Here is a 24,680-nt window from a genome sequence, read left to right as displayed (position 1 = left end):
GCCTCTGATTGGGAACCATACCAAGCCAACCTAGAAATTATGAAACTAGAATGCCTACCAGTGTCACACCCCGACCTAACCCAAAATAGAGAATAAAGGATCTCTAAGGTCAGGGCGTGACAGTACCCCCCCCGCCCCCCCCCCCCCCCAAAGGTGCGTACTCTGGCCGGCAAAACCTGACTCTATAGGGGAGGGTCCGGGTGGGCATCTAGCCTCGGTGGCGGCTCCGGTGCGGGACGTGGACTCCGCTCCGCTCGCGGATCCGCCCGCTTCGGTGGCGACTCTGGTGCGGGGATCGTCGCCTGAAGCTCCGGACCATGGATCGTCGCCGGAGGAACCAGACCGTGGATCATCGCCGGGGACTCCGGACCGTGGATCGTCGCAGGAGGAACCGGGCCGTGGATTGTCGCCGGAAGCTCCGGCCCGTAGATCGTCGCCGGAAGAACCGGACCGGGAACCCTCGCTGAAGGCTCTGGACTGGGAACCCTCGCAGGAGGCTCTGGACTGGGATTACTCGCAGGAGGCTCTGGACTGGGAACCCTCGCTGGAGGCTCCGGACTGGGAACCCTCGCAGGAGGCTCTGGATTGGGTACCCTCGCAGGAGGCTCTGGACTAGGAACCCTCACTGGAGGCTCTGGACTGGGAACCTTGCAGGAGGCTCTGGACCATGGATCATCCGGGCCATGGACCATCACCGGAGGCTCCGGATTGGGAACCGTCGCCGGAGGCTCCGGACTGCAGACCGTCGCTGGAGGCCTAGTGCGTGGAGCTGGCAAAGGGCGTACCGGGCTGAGGAGGCGCACTGGAGGTCTGGAGCGTAGAGCTGGCACAATGTGTCCTGGACAGATGACAACCTTCGCACAGCCAGTGCGGGGGGCTGGCACAGGACGCACTGGGCTGTGGAGGCGCACTAGAGACACGGTGCGTAGAACTGGCACAGGACGTACTGGGACGTGGAGGCGCACTGGAGGTCTGGAGTGTAGAGCTGGCACAACGTGTCCTGGAGAGATTAGAACCTTCGCACTGCAAGTGCGGGGAGCTGGAACAGGACGCACCAGGCTGTGGAGGCGCACTGGAGACACAGTGCGTAGAACCGGCACACGTTGTACCGGAATGATGACACGCTCCTCAAAGCGAGTTCAGAGAGCTGGCACAGGACGTACTGGGCTGTGGAGGTGCACTGGAGACCTGGTGCGTGGAGCCGGCACAGATGGTACCGGACAGATGACACGCTCCTCAGGACGAATACGGGGAGCTGACACAGGTGGCATCGGCTAACACGCTACTTAGGGCGAATGTCTTGCCTCCCCAGCCAAACCAACAGCTCTTCCGCTTCACTCTCTTCAAATTTCGCCAACCACTCCTCGAAGGTCTCTATCTCACCCCTCCGTTCACTCTCTCAATCTATCCAACTCTTCCTCCATGGTCTCTAACTCACCACTCAGCGTCGCCGACCACCCCGTGTGCCCCCGCCAAAAAAATTAGAGGTTGCTTTTTGGGCCTACGTCGTGGCCGCGAACCCCGATGTCGTCGCTTTCCCTCCTTCGCTGCTTCCGCCTGCTTCCATGGCAGAATTTTGTCTCCTGACATTATTTCGTCCCAAGTCCAGGATTTCCTCCACTCCTGGCTTTCCTCCCAGGCCCAGGATCCCTGCTCCTCCTGGGCACGCTGCTTGGTCCGTGGGTGGTGGGATCTTCTGTCACGATCGTTGCTGTAAGAATCGGACCAAAATGCAGCGTGGTTTGGGTTCATCATCTTTATTGCGTGAACCGGCAAAAAACAATAAAAAACAAAACGAACGTGAAGCTATGCAGTGCTCAAGGCAACTAAACACAAACAAGATCCCACAACAACAGGTGGGAAAAGGCTGCCTAAATATGATCCCCAATCAGAGACAACGATAGACGGCTGCCTCTGATTGGGAACCATACCAAGCCAACCTAGAAATTATGCAACTAGAATGCCCACCCTAGTCACACCCCGACCTAACCCAAAATAGAGAATAAAGGATCTCTAAGGTCAGGGCGTGACACTACTCTATTTATTTCACATGACCTCCCCCACTGGGGAGGCAAGCCCAGCCAATCAGAATAGGTTTTTCCCCAAAAAAGGCCTTTATTACTGACAGAAATACACCTCAGTTTCATCAGCTGTCCAGGTGGCTGGTCTCAGACGATCCCGCAGGTGAAGAAGCCAGATGTGGAGGTCCTGGTCTGGCGTGGTTACATGTGGTCAGTCGTTGTGAGGCTGGTTGGACGTACTGCCAAATTCTCTATGGCAGAGAAATTAACATTAAATTCACTAGCAACTGGTGGAAATTCCTTCAGTCAGCATGCCAGTTGCACGCTCCATCAAAACTTGGGATATCAGTGGCATTGTGTTATGTGACAAAACGGTACATTTTAGAGTGGCCTTTTATATTCCCCAGCACAAGGTGCACCTGTGTAATGATCATGCTGTTTAATCAGCTTCTTGATATGCCACACCTGTCTATAACAATATTCGTCTTCGGATGAAGAGTAGTCATCGGACCAAAGCGCGGCGTGGTAAGTGTTCATGTTATTTGTATTAGAACAGAAACACGAAACAAAATAACAAAGAGAGTGAAACGAAAACGAAACAGTCCTGTAAGGTGCAGCAACACAAAACAGAAAACAACTACCCACAAAACACAGGTGGTAAAAGGCTACCTAATTATGGTTCTCAATCAGAGACAACGATAGACAGCTGCCTCTGATTGAGAACCACACCCGGCCAAACACACAGAAAAGAAAACATAGAACACAAAACATAGAATGCCCACCCCAACTCACGCCCTGACCAACCAAAATAGAGACATAAAAATGCCCCCCCCCCCAAAGGTGCGGACTCCGGCCGCAAAACCTAAACTTATAGGGGAGGGTCTGGCTGGGCATCTATCCGCGGTTGCGGCTCTGGTGCGGGACGTGGACCCCGCTCTACCTTAAGCTTGGCCCACTTATGTGGCGCCTCTGGAGCGGGGACCCTCGCCGCTGACCCCGGACTGGGGACCCTTGCAGCGGGCCCCAGACAGGAGGGCGACTCTGGCAGCTCCGGACAGGAGGGCGACTCTGGCAGCTCCATACAGGAAGCCGACTCTGGCAGCTCCGGACAGGAGGGCGACTCTGGCAGCTCCGGACAGGAGGGCGACTCTGGCAGCTCCGGACAGGAGGGCGACTCTGGCAGCTCCGGACAGGAGGGCGACTCTGGCAGCTCCGGACAGGAGGGCGATTCTGGCAGCTCCGGACAGGAGGGCATCGCTGGAGGGTCCGGACTGGAGGAAGACTCTGGAGGGAGGAGACGCAGAGACAGCCTGGTGCGTGGGGCTGCCACAGGGCCCACCAGGCTGGGGAGACCTACAGGAGGCCTGGTGCGTAGAGGAGGCACCGGATAAACCGGGCTGTGGGGGAGTACTGGAGCTCTGGTGCGCAGCCTTGGCACCACTCCTCCAGGCTGAATGCCCACTTTAGCCCGGCCCCTCCAGAGTGCTGGCACAGGTCAAACCGGGCTGTGGGGGAGCACTGGAGATCTGGTGCTTACCGCTCGCACCTCTCCATTAGGCTCAATTCCCACTTTTGCCCGGCACGGGCGGTGCGCAGGCATAGGACGAACAGCACCCTCCCAGCACCCCGGAGACACAGTACGCAGAGCCGGCGCAGGATACCCTGGGCCGAAACGGCGCACCGGAGACCAAACGCGCTGAGCTGGCACAATCCGCCCTGGCTGGATGCCCACTCTCACATGGCACTTGCGGAGGGCTGGCCTATAGCGCCCCGGGCTATGAGCGCGGACTGGCGACACTGTGCGCTTCACCGCATAACACGGTGCCTGACCAGTACCACGCTGCTTCCGGTAAGCACGGGGAGTTGGCTCAGGTCTATCGCCTGACTCCGCCAATCTCCCTGTGTGCCCCCAAACGGGTTTTTTTGGGGGGCGGGGGCTGCAACTCGTGCCTGCTGCGCTGCCTTGCCTCATATCGCCGCCTCTCAGCTATAGCTGCCTCCAGCTCTTTTTTCAGGCGCCGATATTCCCCAGCCTGTCTCCAGGGTCCCTTACCGTCCAATATCTCCTCCCAAGTCCAGGAGTCCTGAACCCTCTGCTCCTCGTTACCACGCTGCTTGGTCCGTTGGTGGTGGGTAGTTCTGTAACGATATTCGTCTTCGGATGAAGAGTAGTCATCGGACCAAAGCGCAGCGTGGTAAGTGTTCATATTATTTTTATTAGAACAGAAACACGAATCAAAATAACAAAGAGAGTGAAACGAAAACGAAACAGTCCTGTAAGGTGCAGCAACACAAAACAGAAAACAACTACCCACAAAACACAGATGGAAAAAGGCTACCTAAGTATGGTTCTAAATCAGAGACAACAATAGACAACTGCCTCTTATTGAGAACCACCCCAGCCAAACACACAGAAAAGAAAACATAGAACACAAAACATAGAATGCCCACCCCAACTCACGCCCTGACCAACCAAAATAGAGACATAAAAAGGATCTCTAAGGTCAGGGCGTGACACTGTCAGGTGGATGGATTATCTTGGCAAATGAGATATGCTCACTAACAAGGATGTAAACAAATTTGGCAACAACATTTGAGAGAAAAAAGCTTTGTGTATGGAACATTTCTGGGATCTTTTATTTCAGCTCACAAAACATGGGACCAACACTTTACATGTTGCATTCATATTTTTGTTCAAAATAGATGGGCCTGTCCAAAAAGACCATCGACATAATATTGTAGGTGGTCAAAAATGTACGTTGATTGATGTATTTCTAGATTCAATGAATGTACAGATTTGATTTTGGAAACAATAATTACTAATTTGTCCAAATGTCCTTTCCTTAAACGCACGGATATGGCCAACCCCGTATCGATAATTAAATGGCTGTGTCGTTATTCTTTGACTTGTTAAGACAGGTTTCAGATTTCAAGTGTCTCCCCTTGCACATCTGAGTTGCCACATTCATCTTCATGTCGGTTAAGTTTTATTGCGGCCGCTAGAGGTGGATGCAAAAACTTGTTCCTGGATGGGATGGACTCATTGGATAGACAACAAGCTTCAACACATTTTCCCAAAAACATTACGCGCCGTGGCAACTAGTAGCAACGGGTGCTATTACTATATATAGTCTACTGATTTCCACTCAAAGGGGCTTTTATGTTCCTATTCAATGAAAGCGTTGGGCTTTTTCGACTTTTATGGGCGTACCTGCATGTTATTGTGTAGGTGCGAGATAAAGTCACAATTCCACATGTGATGCGCCTTTTGAAACATGTGACAGTGGGACATTGGATTTAAGCGGAGCACTGGAAAGAACTTCAACAAAAACGTGTTGTTGAAGAGAAGGGACAGCGAAGGGACAGCTCCACAGCATACGTTGATGTGAGACTTAGAAGAACATCATTGCAGGCAGACGTTCTCCTTTAAAGTGTTGTGACATAATAACCTTTATGTTAACCTGGATGTAAAAAAAACATTCAGAAATTGTGATATTTGCATTGAAATGGAGATCATCTTTATACATTAGTAACAACTGTATACTTGTGTAACATCATCATCAACAAACATAATTGTGCAAGATGAGAGCTTTCATTTCTTTGAACCGGGCAACGTTTGGACTTTTCTGGAGCTGCTTGAGTTTTCTATACTGCGCTCATTGTGGTTTAGGCGACAACCATGTGCATTCTAGTTTTATTTACAGGAGATTGCGTAACCATGAACGGAGAGAGATTCAGAGAGAGATTCTCTCTATTTTGGGTTTACCACATCGTCCAAGGCCCTTTTCTCCAGGAAAACAAGCATCTTCAGCACCCCTGTTCATGCTTGACCTGTACAATGCCATGACTACTGAGGAAGAAGAAGGGTTGAGAACACAAGAGGTTACAGGGAAAGGATTCAGCGGGAAGGCTCATGGAAACTCGCGTAAAGGGTACCACGGATCTCCGCAGGGAAACTCTCGTGTTTCGCAACCTTACCGCGCGGCTCCTCTGACGAGCCAAAGCCCTCCACTCACTACATCTCACGACACCAACTTTCTAAACGATGCTGATATGGTTATGAGCTTTGTCAACTTAGGTAAGCGAATTGAATTGAGAGAGGTTTCAAGCTTGCTGATTTGTGCCGTGCGCTCCAACACCCAAAAATGGCAAATATTGCGGTAACTGATTAACCACAGTATTTTTTAATCCTTAGAACAATGTCACATGGCCTTCCTACTACTAATATTTTAATATTTTGATTTGTTTATATATTATATTCTTATTCTTTTTCTTATATTGTCCATATGTCATTCAATGCTGGAAACGTACTCTTTAAACCATGTTTTTTTCCATTTTTATTTTTTAAATACCACATAGATTCATACAAATTCTAACTTAACAACATTGATTAAATTAACATGAATCTGTGTTTATTTTTCTTGAATTTGATTGAATTCATTAGACGAAAATAAAAACCCTAAACATGTTAAACAGATGTTCCTCCCACAGTAGCATATGCATGGCTATTCATTTTGTTGCAGATAATTATGATATTCAGTTAGATTTCCAATTAATAGAAGTTATAGGCTATTTCTGTAGTAGCAGGCACTCATTTCCCCTTTGTCACCTATAGCCGGAACAGTGTGGCACACTGCTCAGAAGTGTTCCCAAGTTCTCTTCAAGGTCACTGTGCTGTTTGTCTTAATGCTGTACTTTTCATTATACTGTTGTTGATGTTTCAAGTCTATTTCGATTTCAATATCAGTTTCTATTTCAGACTTTGAGATGCCTAATATTAATGTCAGACCATATTTACAAGGTAAAACAGTGGTAAAAGCACAAACAACCCATATTTTAAAGACCGTATCCATGCTCTTTGAATAAGGTTTGATCAAACAAGCTGTTTGTATGGACATTCTTCAAATTCTCATCTCTATGGAGATCTTGAAATATTCAACTGCAATTTCATACTAAGTCTTGCTTCCCCTAAAATTCATGACTTTTCTCTTAAACCTTCATATTTGAATAACCTAGGACAATGGTTATTTGACAAGGGGACATCAAAAGCATTCAGCACATGTTAGATATCCAGCACATACATTTTGAATGAATAGATGTTTATCAAAGTACTTCATAAGGCCCACATTGGAGTATTTATATTTTTAGAAATTGTCAAAACGCATTGTAGCCTAAGGAAAGGCGTTCTGGTAAATATGATTAACACTGTTTCTTCAGTAGCGCTGACCTTTATACCCGCAGTTCATACAAACTTATCAGATGACTGTCTGGCCTTGGTTAAATTGGTCTTAATTACGTCCTGTTGTTAAAGAAAGGAAAGCGATCGAACGAGGGCTGCACATTTTCGCCACTTATTCATCGTGGCAGTGGATTTGGGAAGTAAGATGTGAAAGCAGTAGCACTGTTAATTCGTCTTTGTGTCATTTTTCATTAAACATTACATCCCGAAGGAGAGTGAAATGTAATGTATATCGCATTTAAGGAATAGTACAACAGCGGCAAAAAAATATATTAAAAAATACATTAAAGATTTAGATCCGTTGTTAAGGAGCTAGTGAAATGTTATACCTGTTCACATGTGCCACTATGATAAAACACAAACTACACTTACAGATGTAGGATCTTAATAAAATCACTATTTTGTTGCTGAGAATTTTCTGCACTACAGGAAATACAGAGGATCTTTGTGATTTACAAAAAATCACTGAAAACCCACACTAACACAGGTTATATTAACTGTACTGCACTTTTCATGTAGCCTACTTTTGGACAGATAATAGCCTAACCACTGATTAAGCAACATTATGGACTAAACTGTTCAAATCCTGTTGCTGCAGGATTATTTTTGCTGTGACAATATAGGTCAAATTAAGATCCTACAACAATACAGACACATCTACCAACAACTACAGTTACAGAGAACACATTAACAACAAAGAGGCTTATACAGATATAGCTCTAATAAGTGCTGTATAGCGAAAGCATGTAAAAGGTATATGTGTGAACGCTGTTGGATGTAAAATCCCTCACCTTGGCCAGTCCCATCTGTTTGCACTTAGAGCTGTATGGCATGTTCACTGTCAGCCTTTAATGCTCTGTGCTCTCATTCATGGGACAGTCAGTGGTAAAGTGTTCAATGAGACTATTTACGCAAGTATTACTACTACAGCTATAATGGATTTAACTACACTAATGCTACTACTAACGCCTATTATAATACTACTACTATGAATGATTATTAGGCCATTTAAGTGAGGTGTTCACAAAAATGCATATTCACTCTTGTCAACATTCATTTTTATTTTATTTAACTAGGCAAGTCAGTAACAAACAATTTCTTATTTACAATGACAGCCTACCCCAAGCCAATTGTGAGCTGCTCTATGGGACTTCCAATCACAGCCGGATGTGACGAATGTGACTGCAGTGACACCTCATGCACTGAGATGCAGTGCCTTTTATCACTGCGCCACTCAGGAGACATTATCATGAGCAATTGTACAACATCTGTATAATTTGCCTAGTTCCTCTTCCAAATTGTCATCAACGTTTATTCACTGAAACTGCCACATGTCAAGTAGCCTAAGTGGCCGACCCTTTTTAGTGAGTCAAACCACCCTCTGAATTAATCTGCAGCTATCTGACGCTTGAAATACTATATACTCAACCTCACTTCTGCTTCCGATTACTGACAAAAGCTAATCATGGAGCAAGTCCAGTCTGTAACAGGACGGCCTTGACCCCTGGCCTGTCTGTGTTAAGTAACCACAGACTTTCACTGTAGATAAACTATCAGTGAAATGGACTCACTGGCTGTATGATTTCACTGGCTGTGCCAGAACACTAACACACCTCAACATCAATGCTTTTCTGCTGCTATTTAGCAAGTGTTGGATGGTTAGCTGTCACTTTGTGTCTTCTTGACTGCATGATGGCATGCCTTTGATTGCAGACAGGGTTCAAAATGAGGTCTGCTCTTCTTTGTTGGTCAAGTGTAACTCTCAGTCATATACTATAGTACAAATGTACAATCTTAATTTGATCAATCTTTTGTTGCTGATAATTTTCCTGTACCGCAGGAAATGCAGATGAACTACGTGATTTACATAAATTCGCTATTGCACTTTTCATGTAGCTTACATTTGGTCAGCTAATAGCCTAACCACTGATAAAGCAACATTATGGACTAAATGTTCAAATCGTGTTGCTGCAGGATTATTTTGCTGTGACTATCAGTGGAGGCTGCTCAGAGGAGGAAGGGGAGGACCATCCTACTCAGTTTTGCAATGAAGGTCTACAGTAGCCTTAACAGAACCCTCTACTGTAGCACCATGGTGTAACCGGAGGACAGCTATTTTCCTTCTTCCTCTGGGTACATTGACTTCAATATAAAACATAGGAGGCTCCTGGTTCTCACCCGCTTTCATAGACTTACACAGTAATTATGACGACTTCATAATTACCTACCAGTGCTCTTGCAGTATGAACTGACATGTTGGCCATCCAATCAAAGAATAAGATAATTTATCTAGTAGCCTACTGAAAGCATAAGCTATAGCTAGCTAGCACTACAGTGCATAAAATGTGGTGAGTAGTTGACTCAAAGAGAGAGAAAGACAATAGTTTAACAGTTTTGAAAACAAATTCCTTTCTTGAAAAATTAAGGGGAAGCAGCAGAGAGAAAGAGAGAGAGATTTCGTGGTATTTTTTTTCTCATTATTTTACCTTTCACTTACTTCGGTATTGCAGCTAATTTAGCCTGCTCAACAACCTGACTCCAACATTGAGGAATGCTAGATAGCTATTTACTGTATGTTAGCTAGCTGGCTAAAGTGTAAATCATAGTCCACATATGCTGAGACGTGATAGTCCGGCGTCCCATTGTGACATAGCTACGCGGCTCCGATACGCGTCCTCTATTCATTTGAACGTATTGACAGTTGGAGAAATAGCTTGAGCTGAGAATGAGAAAAGTATGAAATCTTAAGGTCCAATATTCTATAACACTGCTGTGAGGCTATGAAACACTGCAACTCTTCTAAGTCAAGGTAAACTTTCAGTTTTATAAATGTATTGCCACCAGGGCCTACTGGTGTAACTGCTAAACGGCCTACTGCGTGATTATATATAGGGATTAGATTGTGGGTTTACTAACGCGTTAGTTCTAGTTTGTTGACTGTAATGTTAATATGGTGACAACGATGTAAGCTGTGTAGCGGTTAGCGGTTATGGTATGAAGGCTTGGCTTGGAGAGTTTCTTGCCCTTGGTCACAGCTATTGTGTTGTGCACTGAAGTCCACAAGCAAAGAGAGAAGGTGAGAGGAGGAGAAACATTTTGAAACTACTTGGACTAATGATTACACCCCAGATCAGCTAGATGCAGGCAAGAGTGTGCAAGGCAGTATTGAATGTGTCACTGTCTGTTATCTTGATTACTCCAATTTCTCTCTCGATCTGTGCACCAACATTAAAAAACTTTAATTTGCATGCTAAGTTGTAACAACCTCATGATGGGAATAGGGCAAATTAGAGTATCATCCAATATGCTGTAATAGAAATAAGGCCATTCTCATAAAAAACAAAATTGTCTTCCCTAATCAAAAGGCACGACCGCCAGTGGTGACAATATTAGTTAAATGAAGATGCTACACCTGCATTTATCATTTTTGTAAATTAGTAATGTGCACATTTTATATTGTCCTCCTATGAAACAAGTTTAAACAAATATATCAGACAAAGATAACTTAATATGGGTTTCTTGTATCAAACATAGCCAATACGTTATATAGGTACTACAGGAGATCAATATTAAGTTGGTAAATGAGGTCAAAGCAGTCACTCAAATCATGTAAAAAAAAGTATGTCTGATCTCTTTTTCTCACGCGGAGGGGCAGACGAAAGTAACTTTACATTATTGAAATCACCCTGTTTTTCATAACTGACAGCCCATTCATCATCGGCAGAGAATGTTGTGCCGCACACAGTGGAGGGCCTGTCTGGAAACGTCTACTTGTACTCAGTTGACTGATTGAATGGACTGGAGAGTGCTTTTGTTGGGAGTCAAAATGTTTGGATTGGCTTTTGGAATGTGAAAAGTTTTGATAAATTACTTATTTTCAGTTAGGTAGGTTACTGCTGTCACACCACATCCTGTCGCTTTGCAACACATTTAGGATCTATTGTGTATCAGGGAGGAAGATATCGGTTATAATAATCACTGATCTGAATAAGGTTTATACATTGCCTCTCAGCATGTTATGCAGTTATGCGAGTCCTCTATTTAGTCCTCATGGACCATACTGTCTTCTTTTTCAGTGGAGAAAGACAAAGATTTCTCCCATCAGCGAAGACACTACAAGGAGTTCCGTTTTGACTTGACTCAGATCCCGGAGGGGGAGGCGGTGACTGCTGCTGAGTTTCGGATCTACAAAGATGGCAGTCCTCCGCGCTATGAGAACATTACCCTGAAGGTCACCATCCACCAGGTCATCAAGGAATATCAAAACAAGTAAGCTCCAGCTGCTCTTCGTTTTAACACCCCAAATCATCCCAATTAAATATGAGGTATATCATTACATTTTAAATTCTTGTGAAATGGTATATAAATTCAGCTATGGACATTTATAAGTCCAGAAACAGAAACAGATTATATTGACTGCTACCTATGGAATAGGGTGATTCATAAATTCCACAATATTTTTTCTAAAACAGTACTATGCACAGTAGAGTATCCTTGACATCCAGTGTTATACCTCTTTAGACGGTCACTGTACATTTTGTCTTAATCAAACTATGTTATGAACTGAATTTGCTATTGCATGTAATTGATCATTCTATGGCTTAGAGTGGTGGATTCCTCAATCAAACGCCTATACGAAGGGAAGTGAAAGCACATCTTATTCTGTTTAACTGAGAGGAAACAGCCATCTCAAATGTCCCCTATTATTGTTTATAGGCATCCTGAATCACTGTACATAAAAGATGCAGCCATGTGAGTTTACAAACCAGTTTGCCTTGTTCTGCCCTGGCCTTTTTGCCAGTTAGAGAACCAAAATGGTTGCTGATTTGGGTTTTATATTGGATATTTTGAGAATGGAAGAACTGTCTTTATCACATGTCAGATGTAATATCTAAGTGACATGGCTGTAAATGTATTTTCAAATTAATTAATTGATAAATCCAATCAATTAACCATTTAATCAGTAATTCAATCAAACTACCAATCAACCAATAAATCAACCAACCAATCGTCTAATCTACCAATGAAGCAATCTTCCAATCTATCAATCTATCAATCAACAAATAATCCAATCTATCAATCAACCAATCTTCCAAACAGATTAATCAATATTTCAGTCTTCCAATCTACCAATCAATCAACCAATCAAACAATCAATCACTCAATCAATCAATCAGTCAACCCACCAATCTTCCAATCCACCAAACAACCAATCTTCCAATCTACCAATCTACCAATCAACTAGTCAATCAATCTACCAGTCACGCCATCTTCCAATCGACCAATCACCCAATCTACCAATCACCCAATCTTCCAATCACCATGGTCTTAGAGTGAATTTAACATTTTATGAAATTGAACACAGCTTAAATTAGCTTTGAATTAGCTTTGAATCTGATAATGGCGCCGACGGGGATGGCTGCCGTCTTACGGGGTCCTAACCAATTGTGCTATTTTGTGTTTTTTCCACATTGTTTGTAACTTTTTTTGTACATAATGTTGATGCTACCGTCTCTTATGACGGATCCCAAATCCCCGTCATTCTTATGAAGAAAAGACGGAAATATAGGGGCGCAGATTAGGGTTCCTTGTGAGAATTTGTCAGTGAGTGGGTAAGCCCCTTCTACCATCTGTTATATTAGCCAACGTGCAATCACTGGAGAATAAACTGGATGAGCTCTGTTCGAGACTATCCTACCAACGGACATTAAAAACTGTAATATCTTAGGTTTCACCGAGTCGTGGCTGAACGACAACACAGATAATATACAGTTGGCTGGGTTTTCCGTGCATCGGCAGAACAGCTATGTCCGGTAAAATGAGGGGTGTGGGTGTGTCTACTTGTCAATAACAGCTAGTGTGCAATGTCTAATATTAAGGTAGTCTCGAGGTATTGCTCGCCTGAGGTAGAGTACCTCATGATAAACTGTAGACAACACTATCTACCAAGAGAGTTTTCATCTATATTTTTCATAGCCGTCTATTTACCACCACAAACTGACGCTGGCACAAAGACTGCACTCAACAAGCTATATAAGGCCATAAGAAAACAAGAAAATGCTCATCCAGAAGTGGCGCTCCTAGTGTTCGGGGACTTTAATACAGAGAAACTTAAATCTGTTGTACCTCATTTCTACCAGCATGTCATAAGCAACCAGAGGGAAAAAAAACTCTAGACCACCTTTACTCCACACACAGAGACACGTACAAAGCTCTCCCTCAACCTCCATTTGGAAAATATGACAATAATTATACAAGTACCAGTGACTCGATCAATACGGAATTGGTCAGATGACACAGATGCTACGCAACAGGAACGTTTTGCTAGCACAGACTGGAATATGTTCTGGGATTCATCCAATGGCATTGAGGAGTATACCACCTCAGTAATCGGCTTCATCAATAAGTGAATCGACGACATCATCCCCACAGTGACAGAACGTTCATATCCCAACCAGAAGCCATGGATAACCGGCAACATCAGCACCGAGTTAAAGGCTAGAGCTGCCGCTTTGAAGGAGCGGGAGACTAATCTAATAAGAAATCCCGCTATGCCCTCAGATGAACCATCAAACAGGCAAAGTGTCAATACAGGACTAAGATGGAATCCTAGTACACCGGCTCTGACGCTCGTCGGATGTGGCAGGGCTTGCAAACTATTACGGACTACAAAGGGAAAGACAGCCTCGAGCTGCCCAGTGACGCGAGCCTATCAGACAGTCTAAATGCCTTTTATGGTCTCTTCGAGGCAAGCAACACTGAAGCATGTATGAGAGCACCAGCTATTGCGGACATTGAGTGATCATGCTCTCCTTAGCCTATGTGACCAATACCTTTAAACAGGTCAACATTCACAAGACCGCGGGGCCAGACGGATTACCAGGACATGTTCTCAGAGCATACGCTGACCAACTGCTAATTTTCTTCACTGACATTTTCAACTTCTCCCTGACCGAATCTGTAATACCTACATGTTTCAAGCAGACCACCCTTGTCCCTGTGCCCAAGGAAGCGAAGGTAACCTGCCTAAATGACTACCACCCTTTAGCACTCAGGTCGGAAGCTATGAAGTGCTTTGAAAGGCTAGTCATTGCTCACATCAACACCATCATCCCGGAAACCCTAGACCCACTCCAAATCGCATACCGACCCAACAGATCCACAGATGACACAATCTCAATTGCACACAACACTGCCCTTTTCCACCTGGACAAAAGGAACACCTACAGTATGTGAGAATGCTGTTCATTGACTGCAGCTCAGCGTTCAACACCATCGTGCCCATGTAACGGATGTGAAATGGCTATCTAGTTAGCGGTGGTGCGCGCTAATAGCCTTTCAATCGGTGACGTCACTTGCTCTGAGACCTTGAAGTAGTGGTTCCCCTTTGCTCTGCAAGGGCCGCGGCTTTTGTGGCGCGATGGGTAACGATGCTTCGTGAGTGACTGTGGTTGATGTGTCCAGAGGGTCCCTGGTTCGTGCGAGGGGACGGACTAAAGGTATACTGTTACACCCACAAAGTTCATCACTAAGCTAAGAACCCTGGTACTAAAGAACAAGAACACATCTTCACATTTTCTTAACTCTATTTTCTTAAAATGGCATTGTTGGTTAAGGGCTTGCAAGTAAGCATTTCACAGTAAGGTTTACACCTGTTGTATTCGACGCATGTGAAAAACAACATTTGATTTGATGTGGGTGAATTTGAAAGTTTGGAATTTTTGGCGTGGATGTCTTTAGATCGTTATCTAAAGCTGAGCATCCACCTTTGGGGACATGCTTGTGTCAGCTTACTCCAAGGGAGGCTTTTAAATGGCCCTTTAAAACCTGCACGGTTCTGTGAAACACTTGTGTCAGGCAATCAGGCATAAAATGAAGGACATCCTGTTTACACTAGTACATCGCTGAAGTTTAGAGGGTATTTTCTCTTGATTAATCAGCTTGTTCCGAGTAGCTTCAAGAAGGTAATTTGTCTCCTTTGAAATATCAAATCATGACCAGCTGCTTTTCAATTTGACTCCGTAAATCATCCATCCTATAAAAATGTTTTTATATGAAGTATATCATTACCTTGTAAATTCTTGTGAAATGGAATATACATTCAGTCATGGGCATTTAAAAGTCCCTCCACAGATGCAGATTATATTGAATGCCACCTTTGGAATAAGCTGAACTGTATATTTATGATTTGCAAGTTCCACTAGCTTTTTTTTCTAAAACAGTACTATGCACAGTAGAGTATCCTTGACATCCAGTTTTATACCTCATTACACGGTCACTGTACATTTTGTCTAAATCAAACTATGTTATGAACTGAATTTGCTATTGCATGTAATTGATCATTCTATGGTTTAGAGTGGTGGATTCCTCAATCAAACGCCTATACGAAGGGAAGTGAAAGCACATCTTATTCTGTTTAACTGAGAGGAAACAGCCATCTCAAATGTCCCCTATTATTGTTTATAGGCATCCTGAATCACTGTACATAAAAGGTGCAGCCATGTGAGTTTACAAACCAGTTTGTCTTGTTCTGCCCTGGCCTTTTTGCCAGTTAGAGAACCAAAATGGTTGCTGATTTGGGTTTTTAAATTGGACATTTTGAGAATGGAAAAAATGTCTTTATCATATGTGAGATGCAATATCACAGTGATATGGATGTAAATGTATTTTCAAATGAATGGATGAATGAATAAATGCATTAATTAATTAACTAATTAATTAATCAATACATCCAATCAATCACATTTTAAACTTTTTCTTCACCTTTATTTTAACAGGGTGTCATATTGAGACCAAGTCTCTTTTTCAAATGAGCCCTACACAATACAAACACACTACATCAATACAAAACACAATACAAATACTAAATTACAAGACATAATCATAGAAAACAAACACAATCTTCCGTTAGAGCATCCCCCACTAATGCTGTACATTGGGCACGAGGCATTCAAGCCTGAGCTTGCCTTGCAACATATTCCACATCTGTAGAGCATAACATCTATGAGCGGCTCTCCCTAAAAGGCTATGCATGGTCAATCTGACGTCTGCAGTGGCTTTACAGTGTTTACTGTGATGCGGCTTCCTCAGAAGTCAGAGCATTCATACGTATTGTGCTTTATGAAGCAGAGTTGTTGTGAAGGAAGTTGTTATGGAAGTGAGTTTGTGTTGATACAGGACCTCCCGCCCCTACCATTCGTCAACCAATCATGTCAATGCGGAGCTATACAGAGCCCTCCACATTGTTGCAAAATTTGGGAGGTGCACGGCAATGCGGTACGGACCTCAATGGCCTCTGCATACCTCCAGCAGCTCCACAATTGTGTCACACCCTCCATACGGAACCTCAGACCGCATTTGGAGATCAAGCATAAATTGGCCTTAAATCGGAAGCCACCCTTGGAACCTCTAGCACTATCCAATCTTGTGCTCTTAATCAGTCAATCAATCAACTCCAAGGGAGGCTTTCAAATGTCCCTTTAACACCTGCACGATACTGTGAAACACTTGTGGCAGGCAATCAGACAGAAAATAAAGGACATGTTTACACTAGCCCATCTCTAAAGTTTAGAGGGTATTTTCCTTGATTAATCAGCTTGTTTTGAGTATCTTCAAACATTTTATTTGTCTCTTTTGAAATATCAAATCATGACCTGATACACACATTTAGGCAATAGATGGATATTGCAGAGCATTAAGTGGCACAAAGTAATAAGAAATGCCACGAAATGAAGCTTGTCACAAATATATTATCATTAGGAGCTTGACTATACTTTTACTTTATCTTAACTTTGATTCCAAATGAGGGACACAATCTAGAAGTCTCTGGGAGGATCTAGATGAAGGTTATTTTATTTTATTGACTATGAACATTCATTGTGCTATTTATATTATACGTCTTCCATAGAAAGAGAGTTTTAGCTGTGGTAAATGCAATCAGTAGCCTACACAGCGTGGTTTGTCATGAAACAATGAAGATGAAACAAACAACAAAGGAGGCAATAAGGCTGGGTTGACACCGGCAGCCCAATTCTGATATTTTACCCAATTATGGGCAAAAGATCTGATTGTTAAAATGACCAAATATGTGCAAAAGATCTGATTGTTCAAATGACCAATTATTGGCAAAATATCTGATTGGACTGCTTGTGTAAACGCAGCTTAATGGACATGGTTACGCACACATTCTGGCCCAATCAGGTTTTTCTTTTCATTAATTAAGACCAAACATACATCTTGACTTTATTAGTATTTGCACATGAAAAATATGTTTCAATAAGTTACTGAAACTTTAGAACAAACATTTGCATGTTAAGTAAATATGTCAATGTTATGTATGAATTCTACATTTGATCTTTGCCTGGTCTTAAAGTGTTCTATATTGCACTCCTTTCAGCTAACTGACTAGATACAGTTTGTGAACCTCATCCTTGTATCTCCAACCCTGTTCTGTCTCATTCTCACCACACCAGGGGCTCACAAATATAGTTCTTGGATAAAGCTTTTCCATTAGCAAGTTCACCACTTGTGAAGCCTCAGAAATCCATCATTTATCAGTCCTCCTGCTCTATGTGTTAACTGTCAGGCGACTTGTTGCATTCCCGTTCAGTTGAAGCCGTATTGGCCCAATAGGGGCTGCCTAGGGGGTTCCCATGGTAACCCGTATGCCTACCTGCTTCTCTTAAAAATGTTCTGGTAGTGGGAAGCAGTGACATAGCTGAACACACAGGGGTCTACTTAAAGCAGGGCCCACAGTCACTGGCCAAATATGTGTGCGGGTGATTGAAGGGGAGATATGGCCCTCTTGGGCTTTTCTGGAGGTCCTAGTCAATAAACTCTCCCATCTGAAGCCCTGGGCCCCAGTCATCACGGCCACCTTTATAGCTCACCCAGGTCTGGAGCCATCACACACCACACATTTAGCTTCTCAGCTCCTAACTGTTATTTTTCTGCTGGATAAAACTTATTTAGAGTTTCACAGTTCAGCACCTCCTTTCTCTGCTCCTCCCCCAAGAAGCACTCATAAAGATGGGGTTAAACTGCTCAACAGCTCAGACGCATAGGACTTTAAATGTGTGGTAGAACAAAGACACGTTTGTTACTTTAATCTTTTTTTTCACTACTTGGAAATTATGGCCTTGAGTATGTGACTGGTTGATTAAAATCCTGCTTGTCCATATGTTGTGCGGTTGTGAAAACAGATTGTCTCTAATCTGGCCAAAGAGTCATTAGGCATGAATCGAAATGTACAGAATGGTTACCTGGAGGAAAATGGAGAGGGTCATGCTTTTTCAATTTAAAATCTAGTCAGAGGGTCATGTAATTTGTAATTGATTAAAAAACATTATTTTTTTTACAATTAGTTGTTTATTAGGTTATACATCGATGTGTGCCCGATGCCACCCCTCATCTATGATTCTTCGCTAGGCGTGCAATATCAATTGCGCCTATAGGCTATTTACTGTGGTCTCAATCAGATTGCCAATATAGGTTGTAGTCTACGAAGTGCACGCTCAGAGAATCACAGAGCAAAGTTACATTTCGAAAATAGGTGCTATGACGGTGTAATTAAACTAGGCTGCATTACATACCGCAATGGATATTCCAACCCTGAGCCCCGGCCTGATCTGCTCTTGCTGATCAAAAACGTGTTAATATGCTGCCTAGACAGTGGCTGTGCTGTGTAGGCTAACGGTGGCAGTTCAGAAGGAGAGTCAAAGGCTTCTTCCAATTTATAGAGGGAGCTGGTATGGAGTAGGTGTGATGGTTTTCTAAACCCCTGCTACTGTGATATCAATGTGAAATAATAATAATATCTACATAGGCGTACAGAGGCCCATTATCATCAACCATCATTTCTTTGTTCCAATGGCACGTTGTGTTAGCTAATCCAAGTATATCATTTTAAAAGACTAATTTATCATTAGAAAACCCTTTTGCAATTATGTTAGCACAGCTGAAAACTGTTGTGCTTATTAAAGAAGCAATAAAACTGTCCTCCATTAAACTTGTTGAGTGCTTTGAGCATCAGCATTTTTGGGTTGGATTACAGGCAAAGAAATGGCCAGAAACAAAGCACTTTCTTCTGAAACTCGTCAGTCTATTATTGTTCTAAGAAATTAAGGCTATTCCATGCGAGAAATTGCCAAGAAACTGAATATCTCGTACAATGCCGTGTACTACTCCCTTCCCAGAACAGCGCAAACTGGCCCAAACCAGAATAGAAAGAGGAGTGGGAGGCTCCGGTGCACAACTGATCAAAATGACAAGTACATTAGAGTGTCTAGCTGAGAATCAGACGCCTCACAAGTCCTCAATTGGCAGCTTCATTAAATAGTACCCGCAAAACATCAGTCTCAACGTCAACAGTGAAGAGGCGACTCCGGGATGCTGGCCTTCTAGGCAGAGGTGCAAAGAAAAAGCCATATCTTAGACTGGCCAATAAAAACAGACGATTAAGATGGGCAAAAGAACACAGCATCCCGGAGTCGCCTCTTCACTGTTGATGGTGAGACTGGTGTATTGCGGGTACTATTTAATGGAGTTGCCAGTTGAGGACTTGTGAGGCATCTGCTTCTCAAACTAGACACTCTAATGTACTTGTCCTCTTGCTCAGTTGTGCACCCGGGCCTCCCACTCCTCTTTCAATTCTGGTTAGAGCCAGTTCACGCTGTTCTGTGAAGGGAGTAGTACACAGCGTACAGTAGTCATTTACAACATAACAATGTCTACACTGTATTTCTGATCAATTTGATGTTATTTTAATGGACAAGAAATGTGCTTTTCTTTCAAAAACATTTCTAAGTGACCCCAAACTTCTGAACAGTAGTGTCACGCCCTGGCCTTATTATTCTTTGTTTTCTTTATTATTTTAGTTAGGTCAGGGTGTGACATGGGGAATGTTTATGTTTTTGTTGGTTTTGGGTGTTTATTTGGTAAAGGGGTTATGGGGTGGAGTATATGGTTTTGTGTTGAGTGTATATGTCTAGCGTTGTCTATGTTGGTTTGTTATCTAGGAGAGTCTATGGTTACCTGAATGAGTTCCCAATTAGAGACAGCTGATTTCGGTTGTCTCTGATTGGGAGCCTTATTTAGGGTAGCCATAGGCTCTCATTGGTTGTGGGTAATTGTCTATGTAAGAACGTTTGTAGCCAGTGTGTGTAAGTTCACAACGTTTGTAGCTTCACGGTCGTTTTCTTGTTTTGTATAGTGTGTCAGTGTTTTGTTTCGTTTCTTGCCTTCTTCATAATAAAAAGAAGATGGCTTATTTTCCAACTGCTGCATTTTGGTCCGTTAATCCGCCACACGATCGTGACAAGTACTGTATTTATCAGAGTTATTAACAATAAGCCAGATTGGAGTAACTTACATTGTGGTGCTTAAACTTGAATTAGCAGCCACGCCACAATCAATCAGAAATGGACAGCTCAGGGTGCTGAAAGTACGCAAATTCAAGTAAGAATAATTAATTTAATCCGTCTTCATTTAAATTAGACTTTACTAACAACAAGAGGGCTTTATGTTGAACCTATTTCGTCCTATTTAAGAAATAAGAAGTAGGCCTACCTGTTTGACAAACAAAATTAGGCTATATGCCGCTACATCCATAGATTTGTTGGTAAATCCCTCCACCCATATTGTACTCTTTAAAAAGCCTACCTCCGTGCCAGTGAAGGGCTGTTAAGTTTAAACCAAGACTCGAATTGAGGGGGTATGAGAGCGTATCCCATAGGCTGACCTTTTATTAAAGAAAATGTCAAAAAGCCTACCCCTTGTTAACTTAAGATTTTGATTAAAATAAAACTGATCCGATTATATGAAGTGACCTATAACAGCGCTTTGGTCTGCAATACTTTATGCTAGAAACAAAGTGTAAAATACCCGGGAAAGACGTTACTCAGATGCATACTGATATCATTGTTTTGTTTCTTTGACATTCAGAGGCTGAGTTACTTACTACCTGCTATAGCCAAATACAAAAAAGGACTTTGTTTGGGAAGTAATCTAAATCTGTCAAAAGCATATGGAAACCCCTTCAAATTAATGGATTTGGCTATTTCAGCCACACCCGTTGCTGACAGGTGTATAAATTCGAGCACACAACCATGCAATCTCCATAGACAAACATTGGCAGTAGAATGGTCTTACTGAAGAGCTCAGTGACTTTCAACGTGGCACTGCCGTCGGATGCCACCTTTCCAACAAGTCAGTTTGTCAAATTTCTGCCCTGCTAGAGCTGCCCCAGTCAACCATAAGTGCTGTTATTGTCAAGTGGAAACATCTATGAGCAACAAGGGCTCAGCCGCAAAGTGGTAGGCCACACAAGCTCACAGAATGGGGCCGCCGAATGCTGAAGCACGTAACTCGTAAAAATCGTCTGTCCTCGGTTGCAACAGTCACTAACAAGTTCCAAACTGCCTTTGGAACCAAAGTCGGCACAAGAACTGTTCGTCGGAGCTTCATGAATTGGCTTTCAATGCACACAAGCCTAAGATCACCGTGCGCAATGTCAAGTGTGTAAGGGTTGACGCTGGTAGAGACGAGAAGCAGGAGTGCCGAGGCATGGACGCTGGACAAGCCGGCTAGGGCATAGAAGCCCGACGAACCGGCAGAGGCATGGGAGCCAGCTGAGGCGTGGGAGCCTGACGATCCAGCTGAGGCGTGAAAGCCCGACGATCCCGCTGAGGCGTGGGAGCCCGACGAACCGGCTGAGGCGTGGGAACCTGATGGGACAGCTGAAGCATGACATGGGGTGGGCGGCTGCCGAGGCCACCGAGGCAAGAAGACCTCTCGAGCCAGCTAAGGCAAGGAAGCCCGACGAGCTAGCTGAGGCACCCTCGGTTCCCTCGGCGACGGCACCCAGACCCGACGTCACCAAACAAAACAAAAAACAAAACTCCCTGATGCTTCTTTTAGTGGTGTCAGCATTCTGTAAGGGTCGACGCTGGTAGAGACGAGAAGCAGGTACAGGGAGTGAACATTTAATAACAATGGACATGGAACAGGACAGGACAGCGTCTGGACATTAACAGATAACGACATTAATGCTGACACAGGGAACAAACGGGGGAGCAGACAGAAATAAGGAAGGCAATCAACAGTGAGCCCAGGTGATGGTGACAGGTGTGCGTAATGAAGGGCAGCCTGGCACCTCGAGCACCAGAGAGTGAGAGCGGGAGCGGACGTGACAAAGTGTCGGCTTTAGTTTTGTAAAGCTTGCCAACATTGGACTCTGGAGCAGTGGAAACGTGTTCTCTGGAGTGATGAAACACGCTCCACCATCTGGCAGTCCAACGGACGAATCTGGGTTTGGCGGATGCCAGGAGAACGCTACCTGCCCCAATGCATAGTGCCAACTGTACAGTTTGGTGGAGGAGGAATAATGTTCTGGGGCTGTTTTTCATGGTTTGGGCTGGACCCCTTAGTTCCAGCGAAGGGAAATCTTAATGCTACAGCATACGATGACATTCTAGATGATTCTGTGCTTCTAACTTTGTTTGTCGAGATCGGTGTGGAAGAACTTGACTGGCCTGCACAGAGCCCGGACCTCAACCCCATCGAACACCTTCTGGATGAATTGGAACGCGGACTGCGAGCCAGGCCTAATCACCCAACATCAGTTCCCAACCTCACCAATGCTATTGTGGCTGATTGGAAGCAAATTCCTGCAGCAATGTTCCAACATATAGTGAAAAGCCTTCCCAGAAGAGTGGAGGCTGTTATAGCTGCAAAGGGGGACCAACTCCATATTAGATGTCTGACGAGCAGGTGTACACATTTATATATATACACACACACACTGAGTGTACAAGCTATTTCCTTGACATAGGTGACCAGGTGAATCCAGGTGAACGCTATGATCCCTTATTGATGTCACTTGTTAAATCCACTTCAATCAGTGCAACTCAATATTAGGAAGGTGTTCTTAATTGTTTGTACCCTCAGTGAGCTCCAAAAATATTGGGACAGTGACACATCTTTTGTTGTATTAGCTCTGTACTCCAGCACTTTGGATTTGAAATGATACAATGGCTATGAGACTAAAGTGTAGACTGTTCTAATTTGAGAGTATTTTCATCCATATCGGCTGAATTTAGAAATTACAGCACTTTTTGTATGTTTTGGTCCCAAATTCCAAGCTTGTGACTCCAGAAACTTATTGGATGCATTTGCTGTTTGTTTTGGTTGTGTTTCAGATTATTTTGTGCCCAATAGAAGTTAATGGTAAATAATGTATTGTGGAACTTCAGAGTCACTTTTATTGTAAATAAGAATAGAAAATGTTTCTAAACACTTGTACATTAATGTGGATGCTACCATGTTTACGGGTAACCCTGAATGAATCGTGAATAATGATGAGGAAGAAAGTTAGACGCATAAATATCATATCCCCCAAAATATGCTAACCTCCCCTGTTGTTGTAATGGTGAGAGGTTAGCATGTTTTAGGATTATGATATTTGTGCATTTGTAACTTTGTCACTCATCATTATTCATGAAATATATATATACAGTTAAGTCGGAAGTTTACATACACTTAGGTTGGATTCATTAAAACTCGTTTTTCAACCACTCCACAAATGTATTGTTAACAAACTATAGTTTTGGCATGTCGGGTAGGACATCTACTTTGTGCATGACACAAGTAATTTTCCCAACAATTGTTTACAGACAGATTATTTCACTTATAATTCAATGTATCACAATTCCAGTAAGTCAGAAGTTTTCATACACTAAATTGACTGTGCCTTTAAACAGCTTGAAAAATTCCAGAAAATTATGTCATGTCATTAGAAGCTTCTGATAGGCTAATTGACATTATTTGAGTCAATTGGAGGTGTACCTGTGGATGTATTTCAAGGCCTACCTTCAAACTCAGTGCCTAGTTGCTTGACATCATGGGAAAATCATAAGAAAACAGCCAAGACCTCAGAAAAAATTGAAGACCTTCACAAGTCTGGTTCATCCTTGGGAGCAATTTCCAAATGCCTGAAGGTACCACGTTCATCTGTACAAACAATATTACGCAAGTATAAACACCATGGGGCCACGCCGTCGTCATACCGCTCAGGAAGGAGACGCGTTCTGTCTCCTAGAGATGAACGTACTTTGGTGCGAAAAGTGCAAATCAATCCCAGAACAACAGCAAAAGACCTTGTGAAGATGCTGGAGGAAACCGGTACAAAAGTATTTATATCCACAGTAAAACAAGTCCTATATCGACATAACCTGAAAGGCCGCTCAGCAAGGAAGAAGCCACTGCTCCAAAACCACCATTAAAAAGCCAGACTACGGTTTACAATTGCACATGGTGACAAAGATCGTACTTTTTGGAGAGATATCCTCTCGTCTGATGAAACAAAAATAGAACTGTTTTGCCACAATGACCATAGTTATGTTTGGAGGAAAAAGGGGGACGCT

At 43.5% G+C, this 24,680-nt stretch overlaps 1 protein-coding gene across 1 annotated transcript in view; it reads left to right on the top strand.

Annotated features, from left to right (window-relative positions):
* The first annotated feature begins 5,041 nt into the window (after positions 1 to 5,041).
* The window catches only part of bmp5 (bone morphogenetic protein 5), a 37,775-nt gene continuing 18,136 nt past the window's right edge, over positions 5,042 to 24,680 (top strand). Inside the window, exons 1-2 of the mRNA XM_055889850.1 lie at positions 5,042 to 6,099; positions 11,337 to 11,529. Of these exons, the coding sequence (XP_055745825.1) occupies positions 5,604 to 6,099; positions 11,337 to 11,529 (689 nt within the window). The 5' untranslated portion in view covers positions 5,042 to 5,603. The remainder of the gene's footprint in view (positions 6,100 to 11,336; positions 11,530 to 24,680) is intronic.

Source organism: Salvelinus fontinalis, chromosome 30 (genome assembly GCF_029448725.1).
Source record: "Salvelinus fontinalis isolate EN_2023a chromosome 30, ASM2944872v1, whole genome shotgun sequence".
Taxonomy (NCBI): Eukaryota; Metazoa; Chordata; class Actinopteri; order Salmoniformes; family Salmonidae; genus Salvelinus; species Salvelinus fontinalis.
Note: the sequence above shows the minus strand (reverse complement) of the source record. Positions and strands in the feature narration are given on the sequence as shown.